General features: G+C 37.5%; 1 protein-coding gene across 2 annotated transcripts in view; it reads right to left on the reverse strand.

Annotated features, from left to right (window-relative positions):
- Positions 1-21,724, reverse strand: part of Ranbp21 (exportin-5-like protein Ranbp21) — a 417,228-nt gene that overhangs the window by 227,311 nt on the left and 168,193 nt on the right. For both annotated transcript variants that reach the window (XM_067141992.2, XM_067141993.2), the window contains exon 8: positions 8,182-8,460. In XM_067141992.2, coding sequence (XP_066998093.1) covers positions 8,182-8,460 — 279 coding nt within the window. The remainder of the gene's footprint in view (positions 1-8,181; positions 8,461-21,724) is intronic.

The following is a 21,724-nucleotide window of genomic DNA, read 5'->3' on the forward strand; positions in this document are numbered from 1 at the left end:
CGGGGAAGATTTCTCTGACTTTCCGGATTTTTTGTTTATTTCCCTGACTTTCCCTGACCAAAATTTTTTTCCCTAACTTTCCCTGACTTTCCCTGACTTTCCAGAATGTGGACATTATGTGATAAACAGTTTATTTTTTAGTTACAATCTGATACAAGTACAGTAGAGTCTCGCTCAACCGACCTTCGCTTATCTGACATTCCGTGTCACAACACTGGTAGACTTAATTTGAACTTTTGGTGGAGACTAAATTCTGGGACACCTGGTGTGGAGGATGCAGCCGTGGAACAAGCACTGGCCTGACTGCTGGCGAAAGGACCGGTTTTTCCTCAAGGAGAGGTGCAGCGAGTCTTCAGTCAAGTCATCGTTCAGTATAGTATTGGTTGGGTGCGGATGTTATAGTTTTCATATCCTCTGTGAGTATGGCGAGTAAATGGAAGAAAATTATTGTTTCTCTGAAAGACAAAAGTGTATTAAAGAGACTGGACAGAGGGAAAACTTCAAAAAGTGACTTGAGATTATGGTGTTGGACGTGTTATAGTGGGAGACTGGAAAGAAAAAAAGAGGGAAGAAATTGAAAAGTGGTCTCTACCAGAGCAACAAGTGATGCACTGAAAATTCGAAAAATTTTAGACTTTTCAAGGAATCATGCCATAGTTGCTAATAAAATACTATTCTTATTTTGGGATTCACAAGAGCCTGAATATAGCCTAAGTTCTTTTAATCTCTAGCCCCTTCTTTTGGAAGAATATTTTCTGAGTGCTCAAAGATAGCCTTCTACACCCGAAGCTATTTCACTCGCTCCATGACCCCCTTCTGTCTCCAACCATGTACAAAAGAAAACTTTACTTTTATCCAGTGGCTTTTCATTTCTCACGACACAAAGATTATATAAGCATGCTTGTCTCAGATAAAATGCTTCCCCTACAGATACTTTAGGAATGGGTTGATTTTGTTGCATGTCAAATATAACAACATGACTTTGATCCTTTTCTTTAAGTATGGCAAAAAATGTATTAGCTCTTGCTTTGTGTTGTTAGTGACACTAGCCTGCAAAAACAAAAAAACAAAAAACCTTTTTTGTGCGGTAAAAACGAAAATAGGTGGGTTCTATGAATTTCTTAACGCAGAATTCGAGAAAAAAAAAAGTTTTGGCGTATCACGTCTGGTTTAGTGGCAATTTTACAAAATGAAATTTTGTTCTTACATAAAATTGTTGATACTTAGTATTGATTAAATTTGATATATTAATGTAAATTTAAGCTTGAAAAACGTAATCATATTTTGCATGCGTTAAATATACATAAATGCTGATTTGTAAGCAAGTAGATGGTTTGTATTATATTTTTAATATATATTGAAATTTGTGAAACTGAAGCATAAAGCACCTATTTAGTTTCGGCTGTACAGTTGCTTTTAAATTAATATAACCGTACCTTGAATAAAAATTACATGGTTAAACATACATAGTTTTGTTAGTTACATTATGTGCAGGTTAGATTCACACCTCCGTCTTTTTCCGTTTTCCGTGGAATTTCCGGGTTTTTTAAGTTCTTGAATGATCTCTAGAAGGGTCGTCTCGTGCAATCGACCAACAGTAATCAGCCATCATATTCACATCCCAACATCCCTGATTCAGTCGTTCTGCATCTTTGACATCCTGGTGAATCCTTTCACCTTGTTCTTCACTGACAGCACCTAAATTTGGAGGGAAATAATCCAGATGCGAAGCTAAGAAATTAAGCTTAAGGTTCATATTACAACCGAGTTCCTTACGCTTTACCAACATTTTCCTTACAATTTTTTTGTATTGAGGGTCCTTAATGTTGCCAAGGAATTTAGTCACTACATCTTTGAATGCGTTCCATGCCTCTTTCTCAATTTTGGTCATCGTGTCTGTGAAATTTTTATCCTTCATCAGTTTACGTATCTGTGGTCCATCAAATATGCCTTCTTTGATTTTTGCATCTGATAATGAGGGAAATTTAGTGGATAAATATTGGAAGCATAGGCTACTTTTATCTAATGCCTTGACATACTCTGTCATCAATCATAATTTGATGTGCAAGGGTGAAAGTAGAATTTTTTCATGGTCAATAAGACTTACATTCAAGACATTTTTGGATCCTGGTTGTAGTTTCCTTTCTGGCCAATTCACTGTATCCCAATGTTTATCCTGTGTCCTGCTATCCCATTCGCATAGGAAACAGGGAAATTTTATATAGCCTTTTTGTTGTCCCAACAACAATCCAATGATCTTCAAATCACCACAAATTTGCCACCCATGCTTGTGATATTTAATTTTTTCTAGCACCAACTTTAAGGTCTCGTATGTTTCAGACATTTTTGTAGAGTGTGCAAGTGGTACGGATGCCAGAACATTTGTATTATGAAGCAAAAAAGCCTTTAAACTTCTTTTAGAAGAATCAATTTTTTTAAAACGCCAGTTACTAGGATCATACTCTTTCTCTCCCAATTGACGTAGAAGATTTGAAATATCCGTACAAAATACAAGTTCATCTTCTTGAGTATAATACTTTCGGAATTCTTTGTCACGATTTCGGTACCAGGAAAATGTAACACCGTGTGCCAACATATTCTTTTCGCGCAATCTTGAACCTAGTAATTCACTCTTTTCTTTGGCTAGCTCTAAGTCCCTTATCAGATCATTCAATTCGGATTGCGTGAATTTGTCTGAAGGTGTGTCATATTGATGTGGCTCGAAATCTATTTCATCGTCAGACTGCAATGCAAACAATAACAAATCAAATCACATAATTGTATTCTAAAAAAAGGTGCGCGAGAACATCTCTCAACATTACATCTTATGTATTCATACAGATAATAAAACACCGAATTGCGTCAAAACTAGACGTGATAGGAAAAAAATAGCATCATTTTCGGAATCAGGGCAGCGATTTTCATAAGAATTACCGCAAAATCGTGTTGGCTAGTGCAATCAATGCAAGCCTTGTTCCTTACAACTTCATCATTTTTCATATCCTTAATTATCAATAAAAGTTTGTTACATGTTGAGCTTGTATCCGATTGTGGATTCCCAAAACCTAAATTGAATTTTGTATAGAAAATTTGCTTGTAATTTGAGATTGAACATTTGATTTCCCTTCTAAATCTCTTTTGTTGCAGAATTATACGTACATTTTGTTGATATTAAGGTCCGGAGGCAAATACGCTGGTGTACACTTATTGCGACTATAGTGGCTTTGCCTACACTTATATTTCAATATGTGATGAATGACTGCGTCTGTAGTTTCCTTTTCTTCTGCCCTAACATGAGAACCCCCATGATTCTCTCCTAGATTCGCTCCAGTTCTAAGAAAGAACCGTGCAATTTGTGCAAACCTATCACGTGATGCCCCTGTGATGTTCTGAAATGAATGCACTCAAAACATATACTAACCTACCACCTGTCTTTTTAATTAAGTACTTAATGGTAACAGTGTTGAATCTACTGCCATCATCAGGGTCCCTCTTTCTTCTTTCAGGTTTTCTAACCTCCGTGTATTTCACAAGATATGCATCTTGATCATCTTTAGATTCATTCATATACACGTATTTTCGGAAATCTGAAATGTTTAACAAACGGTGGAATTAATCACCCAGTAGTAATGTAATATGCTCACCTATAGTTTATTTCAATGTAATAATTTGACTCCGAAAGTAGTTGTACTTACCATCCAGTTCTTCATAAGTTAAGTCGGCAGCATAACAACCTATTGGTCCTCTAACTGTGGCATAATCCCTTAATAAATGTGCACATGGGACATCCAATGGCCCTACACTCTCCTCGCGGTATCTCCTGGTTTTAACTTTAATGTTCTTTCTTCTGTTCTTCTTCCCTCTTTCAACAGTTTTTTCTGACTCTGAATATTCTTCACACATTATTTTATTTACAGCCACTAGCTAGATCTCTCAGCAGAAACTTTTTCCTCCTGTCACAACTAAAGACAATGAGCAGGAAAATGTTCAGTAATTAAAAACAAAACATTTCTGCTAGGGATACCAACATTCATACGTTAAAAAACAAAAAAACAATAGAATCCTACATGTCAGCAAAACATCCAGCCTACTATCGACGTTTACTGTAACGAGCGAGTTTTGCTATACCGCACATTGTAGTAATGAGCAAGTTTTGGGAAAACGACCCAGATTTAGCAGCTTGTTGTGATGGCAATAAATATATTTTGCTAAAATCAGTCTAAGGACATGAAAGCCAAGTGACCTAACATTCACATCCCGTATATAACTCAATTCACTCCATTTTCGCAATGAGCGAGTTTTGTAAAAACGGTCGTAAATTGTGTTCAAGATGGAAACCAACTCTTCGTGTTGTGGTTGCATCCAAATCACCTCCTCACGGCTGACCCACACCGAACCTCCTACTGCGCTCAATGTGCTGCTTTCCTCCACTAGGAGGAACACAAAGGAGTTGCTTTCCATCTTGTGAATACAATTAGGCCCAGTCCAATTCATCAGGCAAGAAAATTCCACGTTCCATCACATCAAGGTTGAATGTTACAAGAACTTGCATAGCTACACACTACTGTTTTAATTATTTACTAAGAAATTTTAAGATCCCTTTATTTTAGGATAGTTTTTAAGTGGCTTTTCATTGAACACATCTTTTACATCAAGAGATGCCAAACAGTGACAACAAAGAGAAACACGTTGACCGTTTAGAGATTTAAACCTTTTATTTAGTCAAAGACAAGTTATTTTTAATAATGAGTTTTACCTATGTTACTTGTGTTTTTCTGTATATTTTAACTATCATTCAAGATCAGGGCTGAAGAAGTTTTCCATGGAAAAAGAAACATGTACCAACGAAAATATTTTTTTTTTTAAATTAAGGTTATTGTAATCCAAGGAAATCGTAAGATTTTAAAGTGGTGGAAAGGTGGAACTTTCCTAACATACAAGTTGGAATTTTTTATATAAAAGGAATAATCGATCGACTGGCCTCTCGAATGGAGTAGATCAGACTTGAATATTCTATTATATACGTAGACAAACCACGGTGACAAAATCTACAAAATTCCTAATATTTCCAAATGTATCTGGATAGTAAATCATTACAGTAAGTTTCCAGAAACCTCCATCTGTATCAGAATGATAGAGGATTATACCCAACATACAAATATTGCAGAGTTTTCTACAGTTTTCGAATACACAGATTTTGAGGTAGACATATTCACAATACGTATTTGAGGTTATTCAAATTTACAATATACTTAGCATTTAATAAAAGGTAATTAAAATATATTAAACATAATAATTGAAGGTTTAACAAGCTTTGGGTTATAATTAGGATGGCGTACATATGACATAATGAATGGAGAGGTGTTCCTGAAGTGGAAGAATTTGTCCATCATGGAAGCAACGACTCTGAGAAGAAGAAGAAGAAGAAGAAGAAGAAGAAGAAGAAGAAGAAGAAGAAGAAGAAGAAGAAGAAGAAGAAGAAGAAGAAGAAGAAGAAACGTTTGCTGTTGCACTATAACAGTTAAATCAATGGGAATATTATACTTTACACTGAGATAATTATTTTTCAACAGTGCTTTCTGATACAACTTGACTAAAATGTTGTAAAAAATTGCTCATTTTCTTCTTTCCATATGTAATTATTTGTCATTTATGGGACTATGGAATGACTCGTAACATTGTAAATTTTATTTATTTTATCCATTTACTTCTATTTATTATTATTATTATTATTATTATTATTATTATTATTATTATTATTATTATATGGCAGCACTCCTTCGAATGTAAGTATACTAAAATTCTTCAGAAAATACAATTGTTATTCTACCTACACAAATTTAAAATAATAAACTTCATTTTTGTCCGTATTGAACTGAGATTACATACATACATACATACATACATACATACATACATACATACATACATACATACATACATTATCATTATAGACTGTTATGCCTTTCAGCGTTCAGACTGCAAGCCTCTGTGAATTTACTAAACATCGCCACAATCCTCTATTTGCAACTAGTGCTGTGGCCTCATTTGGTTCTATACCTCTTATCTTTAAATCGTTAGAAACTGAATCTAACCATCGTCGTCTTGGTCTACCTCTACTTCTCTTACCCTCTATAACAGAGTCCATTATCCTCCTAGGTAACCTATCCTCCTCCATTCGCCTCACAGGACCCCACCACCAAAGTCTGTTTATGCGTACAGCTTCATCCATCGAGTTCATTCCTAAATTAGCCTTTACCTCCTCATTCTGAGCACCCACCTGCTATTGTTCCCACCTGTTTGTACCAGCAATCATTCTTGCTACTTTCATGTCCGTTACTTCTAACTTATGAATAAAAATATACTGAGTCCACCCAGCTTCCGCTCCCGTAAAGCAAAGTTGGTCTGAAAACAGACCGATATATAGATAGTTTCGTCTGGGAGCTGACTAGATTATAAAGCTTCTAAAAAGTTTTAGGGTCCACCTTATTCAATACTACACAATTTGTTGTGTAGATGTAATTACAACATATTATGTTTATTCAGAACTAGTTTTGATGCTGTACTGCATCATCATCAGCTGAACACAGGCACTGGAAAACTGGCAATCATATAAATATTATCAACATCAACATTATCACAAATTAAAATAATAATAATAATAATAATAATAATAATATTATTATTATTATTATTATTATTATTATTATTATTATTATTATTATTATTATTATTATTATTATTATTACAACTTCCCCCATGCGGAGGCTGCCACAAGGACAAAGTATGTCGACTACGCAGTATTTATTACAATTAAAATTAATATATATTTAAAGGTAGATTATTAAAATCAATCAAAAGCATTTATGTTGACAATTGGGCTTCAGTGAGAATTGACGGTAGAATGAGTTCTTGGTTCAGGGTACTTACAGGGGTTAGACAAGGCTGTAATCTCTCACCTTTGCTGTTCGTAGTTTACATGGATCATCTGCTGAAAGGTATAAAATGGCAGGGAGGGATTCAGTTAGGTGGAAATGTAGTAAGCAGTTTGGCCTATGCTGACGACTTGGTCTTAATGGCAGACTGTGCATAAAGCCTGCAGTCTAATATCTTGGAACTTGAAAATAGGTGCAATGAGTATGGTATGAAAATTAGCCTCTTGAAGACTAAATTGCTGTCAGTAGGTAAGAAATTCGTAACAGACATGAAAGTAGCAAGAATGATTGTTGGTACAAACAGGTGGGAACAATGGCAGGAGGGTACTCGGAATGAGGAGATAAAGGCTAATTTAGGAATGAACTCGATGGATGAAGCTGTACGCATAAACCAGCTTCGGTGGTGGGGTCATGTGAGGCGAATGGAGGAGGATAGGTTACCTAGGAGAATAATGGACTCTGTTATGGAGGGTAAGAGAAGTAGAGGGAGACCAAGACGACGATGGTTAGACTCGGTTTCTAACGATTTAAAGGTAAGAGGTATAGAACTAAATGAAGCCACAACACTAGTTGCAAATCGAGGATTGTGGCGACGTTTAGTAAATTCTCAGAGGCTTGCAGACTGAACGCTGAAAGGCATAACAGTCTATAATGATAATGTATGTATGTATGTATGTATGTATGTATGTATGTATGTATGTATGTATGTATATATTTAAAAAGATACCATGTCTGTCCTTCCTTTCTCAACAAGTCAAAGACTTGCGGGTCTGTTGTACCAAATTATTAAAACCATATGCGATCAGGTTCGAAGTTTCAGTAAGCTATACAGTACTCACATTTCTATCTCTCAATTTTCCAGGTATTACAAAGCTGTAGTAGACTTTTACAAATTAAATTAGTCATAACAGAATATTTGAAATAATCATAGTCCTTCTCATTCATGATATCATCAGGTGTCATCAAAATAATGCCAAATAATTGTTTAAATTAACTGCTGATGATGTGGTATGAATTTTCTTATATACAGTATCAACGCTACAGATTTCAATTCTCTAGAGCTATTCAAGGTGTTAATATAAATTAACAGTACTGATTATATCTCTTTATTAAAAATATAAAACAAACCAAACAATCACTAATCAACATTTCACAAGTAATACTGTATCAATGAATTTCCACATTCACTTTCTTAATGAAATTATGAAAAAAAAAAAAAAAAATAAGAGATAAAAAGCTACCTTACCTGAGACAGTCCTTCCCATTCAAGTAAAGTAGGTGGATTGAGCTGTTGACTAGTTGCTGTAGGAAAAGACCGGATGAGGTAGCTATGTAGACGTTCTGCCACGAAGTTAAAAGTTTCCAAAGGTGCAACAAGCATGGCCTGTCGATATGTATCCAATAAGTCTGTGCGACACCGATGGAAAAATGCAGAAAATTCTTCCTCACTATCGTAATCCTGGCATGCATAACCTTCTGTTACAGATCCAAGGTCTTTAAAATTTCGAGAAGAAGGGTAACTAACCTGAAAGAGAGAAAAAATAAAAAATAAAAAACTGAACTCCTTTGAATGGACTGTGTTTGCATTAGAATAACTTCCTATTATATAATAAATCTATTTGGGAAGTTTCCTTCTGTGTTACATGTTCGAGTCCAAAAGAAAGGACGAATGACACTGAAATTCATGAAAAACAGGATTAATGTTGATGAGGGAAGAGGTTTTGGTGATCTCTTAAAACAAAATCTCTCCTGAATTTGGACAGTTTTCATGCCCACCTACTTGATGATGACAAAGATGATTAAAATGAAAACAGACCTTGTCATTATTCCTAATGGATATCAATATTAAAAGCCACCTGAAGTAGGCATGGCAAGGCACTTATATATTAACACAATATCCCAAATTCTGATGCCACTTGGAACAATCAAGAAGCTATCACTGAAACAAACTTTTTTAACAATATATGAATGGATTATTCAGGCAAATAGGCTCATTTTATAAGATAAAATGTGAAGAGAGAGAACTACAATTTTGTACTATACACATAGTCTCTCAAATAAACTAAGACTGCAAAGTGGTGTTTTTAATCTGTGATACATAAGCTGCAGTATGGGAGATGTGCACATATTTCTTGACCTTACAAGCAGCCTGCACGTGTTCGACCTGGCATGCATCAGTCACCAGTCTGAATCACAGCTATTAACATGGTGAGACATTTATCATTGCAACACCGTATTTTTGTATGTAAAAGTTCTGGTTTCATCTTAATGATTATGTGAACAGTCATAACTCTCGCTATTGGTGTGCAGAAAATCCTAATGGTTTTTATGAAGTCCCTCATTATGATAGGAAGAACGGTGAAATGCGGAGAGGTAACAAGATGACATTTTGATGCCATTCTTCCATCAGTTAATGGAAGAAGAAAATTTGCGTGGGTGGTTTCAACAAGATTCAGCCCCTGCTCATACAGCAGAAGATTCCTTTTTTACAGTCTCGGAAGTGTTTGCAGACAGAGTGTTCAGTGCTGGTCTACTTCCCCCTCGTTCTCCAGATCTAACAGTGTACTTGTGGGGTAAACTGAAAGGAAAAGTGTAACAAGCAGATCCTCACACATTGGAGGAACTGAAAGAAAACATTGCGAATTAAATCAGAAACATTACAGTGGCAGAACTCACTCACGTCAGCCAGAATGTGGTTACCAGATACAATGCCTGTATAACCCAGGGAAGACGACATTTCCAGCATCTTTTATAGGGTAAGATTTCATGTAAGATTGTATACACGCTTCAAGCAGGGCGGCTGCGCGCGACATAAGTTTGGCTGAGCCAGCTGCCGTAGCGCAGAGTACAAACACTGTGCATTCGGTCTTAGTTTGTAAGAGAAATCCTGTATATGGTGCAGAAGATGAGGCCATCTGTGATAGGGAAGATAATGGTGGTTCATCAGAGAAGGCAGATGATTCTTTCCAGACTACTATTGGACTAAATAGCATCAAGTGAGATATATATATATATATATATATATATATAGAGAGAGAGAGAGAGAGAGAGAGAGAGAGAGAGTGAGTGTGAGTGTGTGTGTGTGTGTGTGTGTGTGTGTGTGTGTGTGTGTGTGTGTGTGTGTGTGTGTGTCTCTCTGCATTGGAAATAAACACATACCAAATGAAATTAAGATTAAAGAGATGAAAGATATTGACAAAGAGACTGAGAAGAATGCTGAAACAAATTACAAAATTACAAATGAAAGTTGAGAGAGGTGAATCAAGACCTTATTATGATGAATGAACCTGGTAAAAGAGCAGCATAAAACAATGGAATCTAGACTGCAACAGGGTGTTGGTAGCCGAGTAATGGAAACATAGAGTACAACGGAGAAGAGTCATATTTACCCTGACTCGACAGCATCTGGCTAAGGAGAAATTATTAATATAGACGATGACGATGATGATTATACAGGGAAACCATAACAACATACACAATTTATAAATTATTTTTTTAAATAAAGATTCAAAATTAATTTCAGGTAACTGGCTCCTACTTTCAATACAATCTCACATTACAATGGCACGGTGCACCATAGTGGCACAGCAGTGGGCTAGCTTGGCAGTGCCCCAGTAACCTCACTTCCTTAAGAAATAATTATCACCACTATTATCTTCAAATTAAAATTGTGTCTTATGTTTTAATTTACTTCTCTAACATAAATAAATATAACTTGAATACCCCCCTGTACAAATGTTCATTTTATATTTTCCTAGTCAAGATTTAAAATCTAAACCTCCATCATTTTCCTCCCCATTTTACTAGACTGAAGCAAGTGAAATAAAGAGAAGAAATTATATGAGTAAGTATGGTATATTTGGTGGACCAACATACCTCCACAATCACAAGTTCTCAAGCTGATTGTGGTGTGAGAAAGGTGGGGACAACAGATATAAAGGTAGGAAAGAATATGCTGGATGAACGATGGCACACGATACTTGCAACAACGACAGTACAACCTGCGACTGTCTGGCCGAGGGTCTGGCGGCCAGTACCAAACGAGGCAAACTAAGGGAGAACCAACAGCATCAGACTGGATAGAGGATTATCAAAGGCTAAGGGAGTTAATCTTGACAGAAAACCCTCACCTTGTTTTAGGACCAGCAAGCCCACATGGGGAGGAAAAAAATTGTCAAATTGCTTTCAACAGTAAAATGAGCCTCGGGTGTAAACAGAAACCAAGACATAGACCTCTTCTGTGTATATTCTGGTAAGGATGACGGTGATATTTAGATTTGTGACTGTGGTGGGACTCCAGGCAGGACAACCTTAATACAAGTTAATACAGGTCTTACCATACTGAGATAGGCAGTTCACAGGGCTCCTGATTTGAAGCCTTTTAGGTTCCTGCTAAGAAATCACATAATTTTCATTGCTTTCCACCTTGCCTCCTCTGTCTGCAGATTCCATTTCAAATTCCTGAAAACAATTATTCCTAAAAGTTCAATATTTGCACACTATAGTATTACATTCTTATTTAATTCATACCTGTCCTCTAGGCAGTTTCATGATCCAACTTATCGTAATATATTTACATTAATTTAAATTTATGTTTAGCCCATTCATGGATCACCACATAGATAAATAAAGTCTGATTTCAGTATTCAACTATCTTCCATGCTCTTTATACTCTTATATAGGACAGTGTCATCTGCACATTGTACCATGTGTGTGGTTACACAACTGGGAAGACTGAGCACAAATACGAGGTACAGCAGGGGACCGATCACAGGACCTTGAACTACTCCAGATGTCACTTTGATAGGTTGTGACTGGGCCTCTCCATATACCATACACTGAGTTCAACCCTTCAGAAAGGACCTCACCCACACCAATAATCTGCCTCGTATACCGAGCTGTTGTAGCTATAACAGAAGTCGTTCATGTGGCACTTGGTCAAAGGCTTTACTCCAGTCAAGTGACAGGCAGTCCACCTGAATCACATCTGGTTGATTCAAGTAAAACGGTCATTCATCAATGAATTTTGTTAAGAAGGTTGTACAAGAACTCCATGCTGAGTAGAGCCAAGCAGGTCTCCCTCACATAAGAATTCTAGCACGTTTCTTGCTACTAATCACTGCATACACTTACAAATGAGAGGTGTTATAACCACTGGCCTATAATTATCAATGCTATCTCTTCCACCACTTTTGAAAATTGGTACTACATTTGCACACTTCTATTCACTGGGTACACAACCACTGTTAACTGATAAGTTGAACACGGTGCACAAGGAGGGGGTAATGCTTATGCACACTGCACTAAAATAATTGCAGGTATGTTGTCCAGGCCAGAAGCTGCATGTGGTTGAGTCTTTAGAAGGGTGTTGAAATGAAATGGCGTATGGCTCTAGTGCCGGCATGTGTCTGAGGACTTCGGCTCGCCAGGTGCAGGTCTTTTGATTTGAGGCCCGTAGGCGACCTGCGCTTCATGATGAGGATGAAATGATGATGAAGACAACACATACACCCAGTCCCTGTGCCAGGGGAATCAACCAATTATGGTTAAAATTCCTGAACCTCTGGGAATCGAACCCAGGACCTCTGTGACCAAAGGCCAGCACGCTAACTATTTAGCCATGGAGTCAGACAGAAGGCTGTTAATTATCTCAAAGTCCATGAAGTAAAAGTTGGAGAGGGAGAGGGGTAATGGCTGAGTAATGTTTGTGTACATATTTGTACTTTTCCCTGCTCATTATAGTTCTCTTTAAATTTCTCACTGAACGTTGTGGCAATGGCCTTCTGGCAGGTAACTGTTGTCCCATTAGAGTAGAATGCACTTGGTGCTGAGTTGCCATGCTTTCTATTCAGGAATTTCCACATGTCTTTGTTGTTGTTATTTATCTTGATTATGTCGTTTCTGTATGCTTTGCAGATGAGTTTCTTTTTTGTATTCCTCACAAATTTATATTTCTCCCACATAAGATCACTTGTATCTTGTTTCCATTTCCTGTCAAGCACGTTCCTTTTGCGTATCATTTTGACAATTTCTTTAGTGATCGATGGAGAGTGTTTCTAGGTACCGATTTTCACTTTAGGCACCACTTTGTCTACACAATGAAAGAAACTTTCTTGCCATCTAGACCACACCGCGTTAATGTCCACAGTTTTTAAAGATAGAGGAGTGGATGGATGGTTTCTGAGAAGGTCTGATAGTAGTTCCCAGTCAGCTTTCTTCTAGTTATAGACTTCTCTGTTACATTTTCTTTACATGTGACTTGTTGTATTTGGGGGTAGCTGTAACTGCTTAATGGTCGGAGAAACCGGGTATGACTTCTGTCTTCAATACTCAAGATGGTAGGTTAGTAAGGAATAAATCTAGTGTGGAACTAGAGATTTTCATTATACAGGTTGGTCAGTAATTAATTGGTCAAGGATCAGGTCGTTAATATGCTGTAGGGGTTTCTTCTAATGAATTGATGGGAATAGGCAGGAGGTGGAGGCGATTGTGCTGCCAGTCAACTTCCAAGTTAAAATCACCAGTTATGTAGATACCTTTATACTGATGTTGTACTGTATCTGTACATGCATATTTAAAAATCTTGTTCAGTTTAGCACCACATATATCTTGATATACACTATTTTCAAAGGAGTCAAAGTCTTTTGGAACATTTTTTTCGAGATAACAGAAAAGTTGAACCAAAAGATGTTCAATACTGACTGGCAAGTAAGCATAAGCCTTTCGAACAAATAAATAGATTTGATGGCATGGACATCTCTGTACTAAAGCAGAAGACTGTGTCTCTTTGACATGTGACAAAGCCTTTATTACTGACAATCATGTTTTAACATTGTCAGAAGCAACAGCTATAGAATTTTTCCAAGGAATATTTAGAGTAGGAAACTCACTGTTAACAAGCAAAAAAAAAAAAAAAAAATACCTGCAGCTGTATTATTAGCATAGTTGCACTTCCATTATCAACCAAAGAATAAAGCTTGACATCACTGGCATCATTGGTAGCATCAAAAGCTAAGGAAAATGACATTCTTTGAAAATATCAAAATAGTTACTAGCCATAAAAAAATTTCCTAGTGAAGCAGTTTTGTTTTGTCACAACTGCTGTTTTATGCACTTTTTGAATTCAGAAACATTGCTTTGAACAAATTCCCTGCATGATCAGAAACTGCAGTTGGAACATTATGTTCTTTTTTGCAAGTTGCTTTACTTCGCACCGACACATACGTCTTATGGCGACGATGGGATAGGAAAGGGCTAGGAGTGGGAAGGAAGTGTCCGTGTCCTTAATTAAGGTACAGCCCCAGCATTTGCCTGGTGTGAAAATGGGAAACCACGGAAAACCATCATCAGGGCTGCCGACAGTGGGGTTTGAACCCACTATCTCCCGAATACTGGCAGCACTTAAGCGACTGCAGCTATCGAGCTCGGTACATTATGTTCTAGAAGGAATGATGTAAGAAAAGCAACTCTGCATTTGTAATACTCTTTTCTCCACTTTTTTTTAAATTTGCATTACGCCACACCGACACAAACAGGTCTTACGGCGACGATGGTATAGGAAAGGACTAGGAGTGGGAAGGAAGTGGCTGTGGCCTGAATTAAGGTATAGCCCCAGCATCTGCCTGGTGTGAAAATGGAAAACCATGGAAAACCATCTTCAGAGCTGCCAACAGTGGGGTTAAAACCCACTATCTCCTGGATGCAAGCTCACAGTTGCGCGCCGTTAACCGCATGGCCAACTCATCCAGAGTATTTCGATTGCCTTTAACTGTGCTATACTTAGTATTAATTACGGTAGTGTCAACTTTGATTCTATGTACAAATTGGTTTAGTGTAGGAGAAGGTCGGTCGGTCGGTCCGTCCATCCATCCATCCCTTTTCTCCACTATTGACAAAGAAATTTATTGGTTTTTTTATTTGCCATATTTATCCTATGTGATTTGTATATCAGTCTTTTCCCCACTACTGACAAAAAAAATGTATAGGTTATTCTATTTGCCACATTTTTCCTATGTGATTTGTGTATCACAGATCCAATGTGGCTTCTATAATCATCTCTACCACTATCAGCCACACAGAAATCACAACATCACATGCTACAGAATATGTGGTTAACACCAATTATCATAGTTATTAAACAAGGCCATGCTTCTGTATATTTATCACAAAACCTTTTTTTTTTTTTTTTGCTTTATGTCGCACCAACATAGATAGGTCTTATGGCTCGAAACTTTTGGAGCACAGTATCTTTATTTGCTGCCCTGTTGTTGGAAGCACAGGCATGTTATATTTTTGCACTTCATCAGAAAATAATCTGAATACGAAAGCCAGGACAAGAACCATGTGTTATTACTGACTGAATGAATAAGGCACCATATTGGGAAGCTGCAAAAGGCAAGAACTAAGACCAGCCAGATGGCCAGAGTGAGGAAAAACATTGACTTTCCATAACAAATTTGCCTTTAACCATAATACCATGATGTCAGGATAAAGTACAGTAATAGAAGATTCAGTAATTGTAAACAGGTTAGCCAAGCAGTATGAGCCCACGCAATAATGGCTGACCAGTGTGTTACAGACATCGAAAAAAAGAAGTAGTTAGGGTGCTTGTCTGCTACAGACGAGCACATGGCACGAGGGGTACAGAAATTCATATGCGTCTTGTTGAGGTGAATGGTCCAGACGTGATATCAGAGTAAATGGTTCGGCGATTCCATCAGCAATTCCGTGACGGACATGATTAGAAGGGAAGTATCCAAGTTTCCCAGTCAGGGAGAAGTTTAAAGATTCCTCATCTGCTGGCAAGGTCATGCTGACTATGCTTTGAGACACAAAAATGTTTTGTTGCCTGACGTCCTTTGTGATGATAACAGGAGAAACAGCAATACAATAACAAGGTTGAAAGGTAATAATTAATGAAAGAGGCCAGGATTGCTCATGTCTGGGGTTGTCCTTCTGCAAGACAACGCAAAATCCTACATGGTGGTATCAACAGCAGGTTTTAGAGAAAGATTTGTTTGGGAACAGTTGGACAAGACCATCTACAATCCCGAGCTTGCGCCCAGTGACTTTCACTTCTTCCCAACTTTGAAGAAGGTGCTATCTCGTCACTGTTACACCAGTAACAGCAATGTACAATATGCTGTTCCCATTTTTGTCTAGGCACAAAGTTCATGAAGGGGTATGATAAAGATTCTCAATGTTCATGCAAATCATGTAGAACAGTAAAATCCATATGTCTCCTCCTATTGTAACTCTATCTGTTTTTCAAAAGATAGAAGTCTTGGGCATAACAGAGTTGAAAAATGTATTTTTGGAATTACCCCTGTATCACCAGGCCTACGACAGAGAAAGAAAACTCTATCTGCAGTCCAATAACGGCCAAAAATCTTCAGGAGGAGGAAGTTAAACAGCAGCACACGGACATTATTAGTGAAAAGTTTCAAAGAACAGACAATAAAATAGTTCAGGATATGGAAAGGGAATTTATGGCATACAGGGATGCAGAAGTAAAAGCAGTAAGGGTATAATTTGGAACAACAGCCTGTAAAGTAGGGAAGAAACACACCTCTTGGTGAAATGACGCAGTCAGGGCAACTAGTAAATGTAAGAAGGCTCATCAAATATGACTCAAAATAAGAACTGATGTACATAGAAAACTGTAGATGGAGGAACGTAATAGGAACAATCAAATAAGTGTGAAGTCCAAAACGAAAACATGGAAGGATTTTAGATGGAACGTGATAAGGCTAGGTCATTATGGCAAGCTGGCCATGAGCACAATAGAAGAGAGCGCCACATGGGGTGTGGTGGTGGTGTTGGCATGATGTCAGTGCAACGGGGCAAAGTACAGTAGAACCTCCATTATACGTTCCCGAAAAAAAATGTTTTCCCGTATTATTCGTTCAAATTACGTGGTCCCGCGAGCATTCTAATTAAATCATGTTCTAAAAATCCTGCACTATCCATCCCTCGAAGAAACGATTTCCCGGATCGACAGTCCAGAAATTTCAGTCCCATCAACACTAAATCCTCGATCATGCATTTTTCAAGAAACTGTATCTCACGAAGGGATGGCTACGGTATACTTACAGATCATGGTGTTAACTTCGCGCATCACTGCAGTAATTTGAGGAAGTACTGTACTGGAAAAAGCAATCGGCGGTGAACCAGCATAAGGGACCATCTTAGCATCGCATTCGGATGGTATTGTTTAGAGAATCCTTCGTAAAGCAGAGTGTGTCTACAACAATTGGAAGAAGACATAGCGCATTTTAGACAGCTTTACTTGAAGACAGAACGAGTTTCTTCAAATATTCGTACTTGCAAAACGTCTACATTATGTCCAGGGTTAGATGTTTATTTTTTTTACTTTTTTCGAGTGTATCGCCGAATAGGTTTTCGGCACTTCCTTCAGGGCACTATAGTCACTGGGTTTTCAGGCAGGAATCAAAGCTGCTCCTTCTTCAGCAACACAAATTTAGTATTTCAATATTATCATATACGATTATGTTATCGAGACCTGAACAAATGTTGCACCTTATATACATAAAGCCATGGGAGGTTTTGGGATTGCCTATTGCTGTTTCGGTTCTAATATAAGACTTGAAAATTCATGTGTTTGTGTTAAAATGTTATAAAAACTGCAGTGGTTTTATTTGCATACATTACATTTAAAAACTTTTCGCACTCGTACAGACTTGTACAGCGAGCATGCTTTCCAGCTCAGCTCAAGGTCATGAATAACCGTAATTTCGGAAGTGTTAATGATACTTTTTCTCTTTCCAATTGGATTGTGATTAGTGACGGGCAGAATTGAATATAATGCATTCAAGAACTTGAGAATCGATACTTACATTCAAAACCATATTCTCGAGTTCAACATAACCTCTAAAAGTCAATGTGGGCCTAATTTACGCAGTACAAGATTTCCATAAACTGACTATGAACAGTATACCAGTGACCAAATTACAATGGAAGATTAAAAAAAGGGGTCTCGCCATCATGTAGGGCGCTTTTGTATCCAATGTGCTTTATTTTATTAGATTAGAGAATTAAAGACTACTTGTAGTCAATTGTTGTTTGGCTTGGCGTTACGGGTATTAGGTTTTTCGAAGAGTTTGGCTGATCAAAGTTGCTGAACTGAAAGAAGTTTTCAGAGGAAACTGACGAAGTTTCCCCGGTAAAACTGAATGTAAAGTTTTGAAATTTTTAAATCGTGTACCGGTAATTAATGTCTGAAGCCGGCCCCATAGTCTAACTCACTTGCCTCTCACGCGAAGGGCCCGGGTTTGATTCCCGGGCAGGTCAGGCATTTTTACCTGGATATGAGGGTTGGTTCCAGATTCACTCATTCTATGATAACCTTTAATTGAGAAGTTATTTAATGGTGAGATGGCGACCCTGGTCTAGAGAGCCAGGAATAACGGCTGAGAGGATTCGTCACACTGACCATGCGTCACCTCGTAATTTGCAGGCCTTCGGAATGAGTAGCAGTCGCTTGGTAGGCGGAAGGCCCATTGGAGCTGTAGTTTGGTTTTGTTGAGAGGTGTTTGTAAGATTATAAGTATACATATTTCATTTTTATGATGTTTAGCCAAATTGTTGATTGTTCATTCGTTCCCGGATTTTCCGTTTTCCCGTGTTGTACGTTTTTTTCTGAGGTCCCTCCAAAAACGGAGAACTGAGGTTCCACTGTAGCTGCACCACCAGCCGGGTATATAAAGGTGGTGCCAAGCTTGGGGAAATCAGTTCGGCACTATATGGCAACCCAGCAGCCATCATATGTTTACCGATATATGATTGATCCTTTATGGAATGATTATGGACAGATTTGCTGCAGTAACTAAGAAAGACTCTAGAGTTTCTACGAACTAATGTGGCTAGGTGGATGAGAGATCCAGTCTTAATTTAAACATTGCCAGCTGGTGCATAAGAATATGTGTGAGGACAATTTTTGCTGTTTCGGGTATGTCAGACTTTGTGTTTAGTGAAGTTTTTACTTGAGGAAAAACAGTCTAATTTTCTTTTGTATTTAACTGTGTTAATAATAAAAGACGTGTTGTGTGGATAGTCCTTCTGAACTGAAATAAGGAAACTTAAGAAAGGAGAGTCAAAGGAAATGAACAGAATTTTAAGTAAATCAGGTGAACTAAATGTATATCAAGGGATTTACTGGACTGGTGAAAAGAATATTTATAAAATCTTCTCCATACAAGAGGAAGCGGAAGTATTTGTGATGAAGTTTTGAACACTAGAATCCACTGGAATCTCTCCCAAGGATTGGAATGTTAATTGCATTTGAGGAAGTGGAGAGGATGATAAAGAAATGACAGTGTCACAAAGCGGTAACAAAAGACAAAATTTAAACAGAAACGGTGAAGTATAACAACAAGGCACAGATAAAATGGCTTCACAAAGAAATAAGAATAGTGCAGAATCTGAGCAAGATACTTTCTGATTGTACAAAAGCAGCAACAGCAGCAACACGCAAGGGAGCAGGCGGAATTGCAACAACTACTAATGGATTTCTATGACCAGTGAATAAAGCAAGGTGTTCAGAGCCATTGTAGAAAACAAAGTGTGATTAGTGGTAGAGAAAAAGTTTCATGTAAAGCAGTATGGTTCAACACCCGTAAGGGTTAAGTAACTAAAATACGATGCAAGAGGAATAGAGAGTTTTGCATCTGTTGGTAGGTAAATAAACACACAACACTGGTAGCATTAAATTCCATGACTGATTTAATAATTACTACTAATTGCTTACACACTACAAAGACATACCAGGGCCACAACTACACACACAAATACACCAGTTTGCTTGTTCTCTCTCTTCTCTCACTATTCAGTCACACTAGTTGTTCACTTTATTGCTTACAAAAACAATCACATACACACTCTTCCATAACTGTCCACATTTATTCTCGATGTATGCTATCACAGCCACCTTAGTTCACAACCTGCGCACAACACAATCTCATAATCCAGTATGTCACACACTGTCTGTACACTCACAGCAGACTTCATTCATTGTCCTTTACCAACTTCTCTCATGCTGCTCCACAGACGAACACATTCACTTACAGCAGAGGGACACAAGATTATTCCTTGACAACAGACAAAAAAGTACTTGTTGCAGGGCACTGCTCAAATCCACACACTGCACTAACAACACTCAGCCATCAATGTCCACCAAATGAGCCAGTGTTCCACAGCAGCACTCACTCAATGGCACCAACTCTCTGACTGTCTCAATAACTGACAGAACTGAACCCAAATTGAACCACTTGAGCTCGTCCAGCCCACCTTAAATAGGGAGGCTGACACTTTTGGATACTTTGCAAAAGAGAAGCCCCTAGAGTAATCTTAAATCCAAAAGATCTGGGTTCACCTTCTAGTCTTTCCTCCCACTGCCGGGAGAACTCCAGTGAGAGGGACAGGACAATGACAGAGTTGTGGCAGAGGGGGCTGGCATTGCACACCTGGCTCATCCCTGATGTGTTCGCTGAGTGGTGAGGGGCATAGCCCTAGCTTGATGAAGTCACTCAAGGCCAGAAACAGACTAACTTGTTCCTCCAAAAGCTTTACAATAAAACAGTGAACACCATAATATTATTCACAGTTTACATGGATCATTACCTGAAAGGTCTAAGATGGCAGCAAGGGATTCAGTTGGGTGGAAATGAAGTAAGCAGTTTGGTCTATGTAGATGACTAGGTCTTAATAACAGAATATTCTGAAAACTTGCAATCAACTTGGAATCATGTTTTGTCTTTTATAGAGTGGATGGACCATTGTGAGACAATAAAAGTTTCTTTTTTCAATTTGCTTTACATCACACCGACATGTCCCAATACCCCGCAGATACGGAGACACACATACAACACGAAGAGCACAAGTAGTCGTCAAACAGTTGAGTGCACAAATGTAAATACAGGCAGAAGTAGAAAGGGTAAGTGCTGATCCTTCAACATTAGCTTCTTCAACTTTTAATACCATCTAACATTATTTAACGAAATTATTTTCCTGTTACAGAGATGTCAACAAACTTACTTTCGTAAAATTCGAGTAAGTTACTAATTACTTATCATCATAACTGGACTGTCACCATTTGACAGAGTTCATGATAAAGTTTTGAAGAATTGCTCCACACCGGTTAAGTTTAAAAGCAAGTCGTGAATTTGAACAATTGGACGTTAAAGATTTGAAATACGACAAATTAATAAATAATAATCAACAGTGTGCTTCACTTTGTTAATTTATGGATGAAAAGATTATTAGTCACAACCAAACTCAACTGTTTTGAGAGAGCACCAAGATTTTGTGTTCATAAAGTACAAGATGTAGTAATGCTCGTGCCAGCTAGCAAAAAGATTTTAATGTGTATCCAACTGATAGTTTTAAGATAATCAACAAAATCAAACAGATTGTAAAGTTATTTATATCTGACTAACTTATGACATTGTATTCAAATTTAGAACAAGATTTTAAAAATATCAAACACTACAAATAGTAATATTGTTTTAACAATCCGTTAGCAGTAAACAATAGTTGCAGGTTATTAGAATAGTATTACCGATTTTGACCTTGTTAAAAATGTATGTAGCTGAAGATGTTTAATAATTAAACGAAACATATCCTATGTTTTTAATCATTTAGCAATAAAATAAGGATGAGATCCTAGTTTTATAATTGCTTGTAAAGTATTGAATAGGTGGAAATCAAACTTTTATTGTTCCACTTTAACTGAATTTCAATACGGAAAAATGAGGATAATATCATGCAATGTC

This window comes from Anabrus simplex, chromosome 2 (assembly GCF_040414725.1).
Source record: "Anabrus simplex isolate iqAnaSimp1 chromosome 2, ASM4041472v1, whole genome shotgun sequence".
Classification (NCBI taxonomy): Eukaryota; Metazoa; Arthropoda; class Insecta; order Orthoptera; family Tettigoniidae; genus Anabrus; species Anabrus simplex.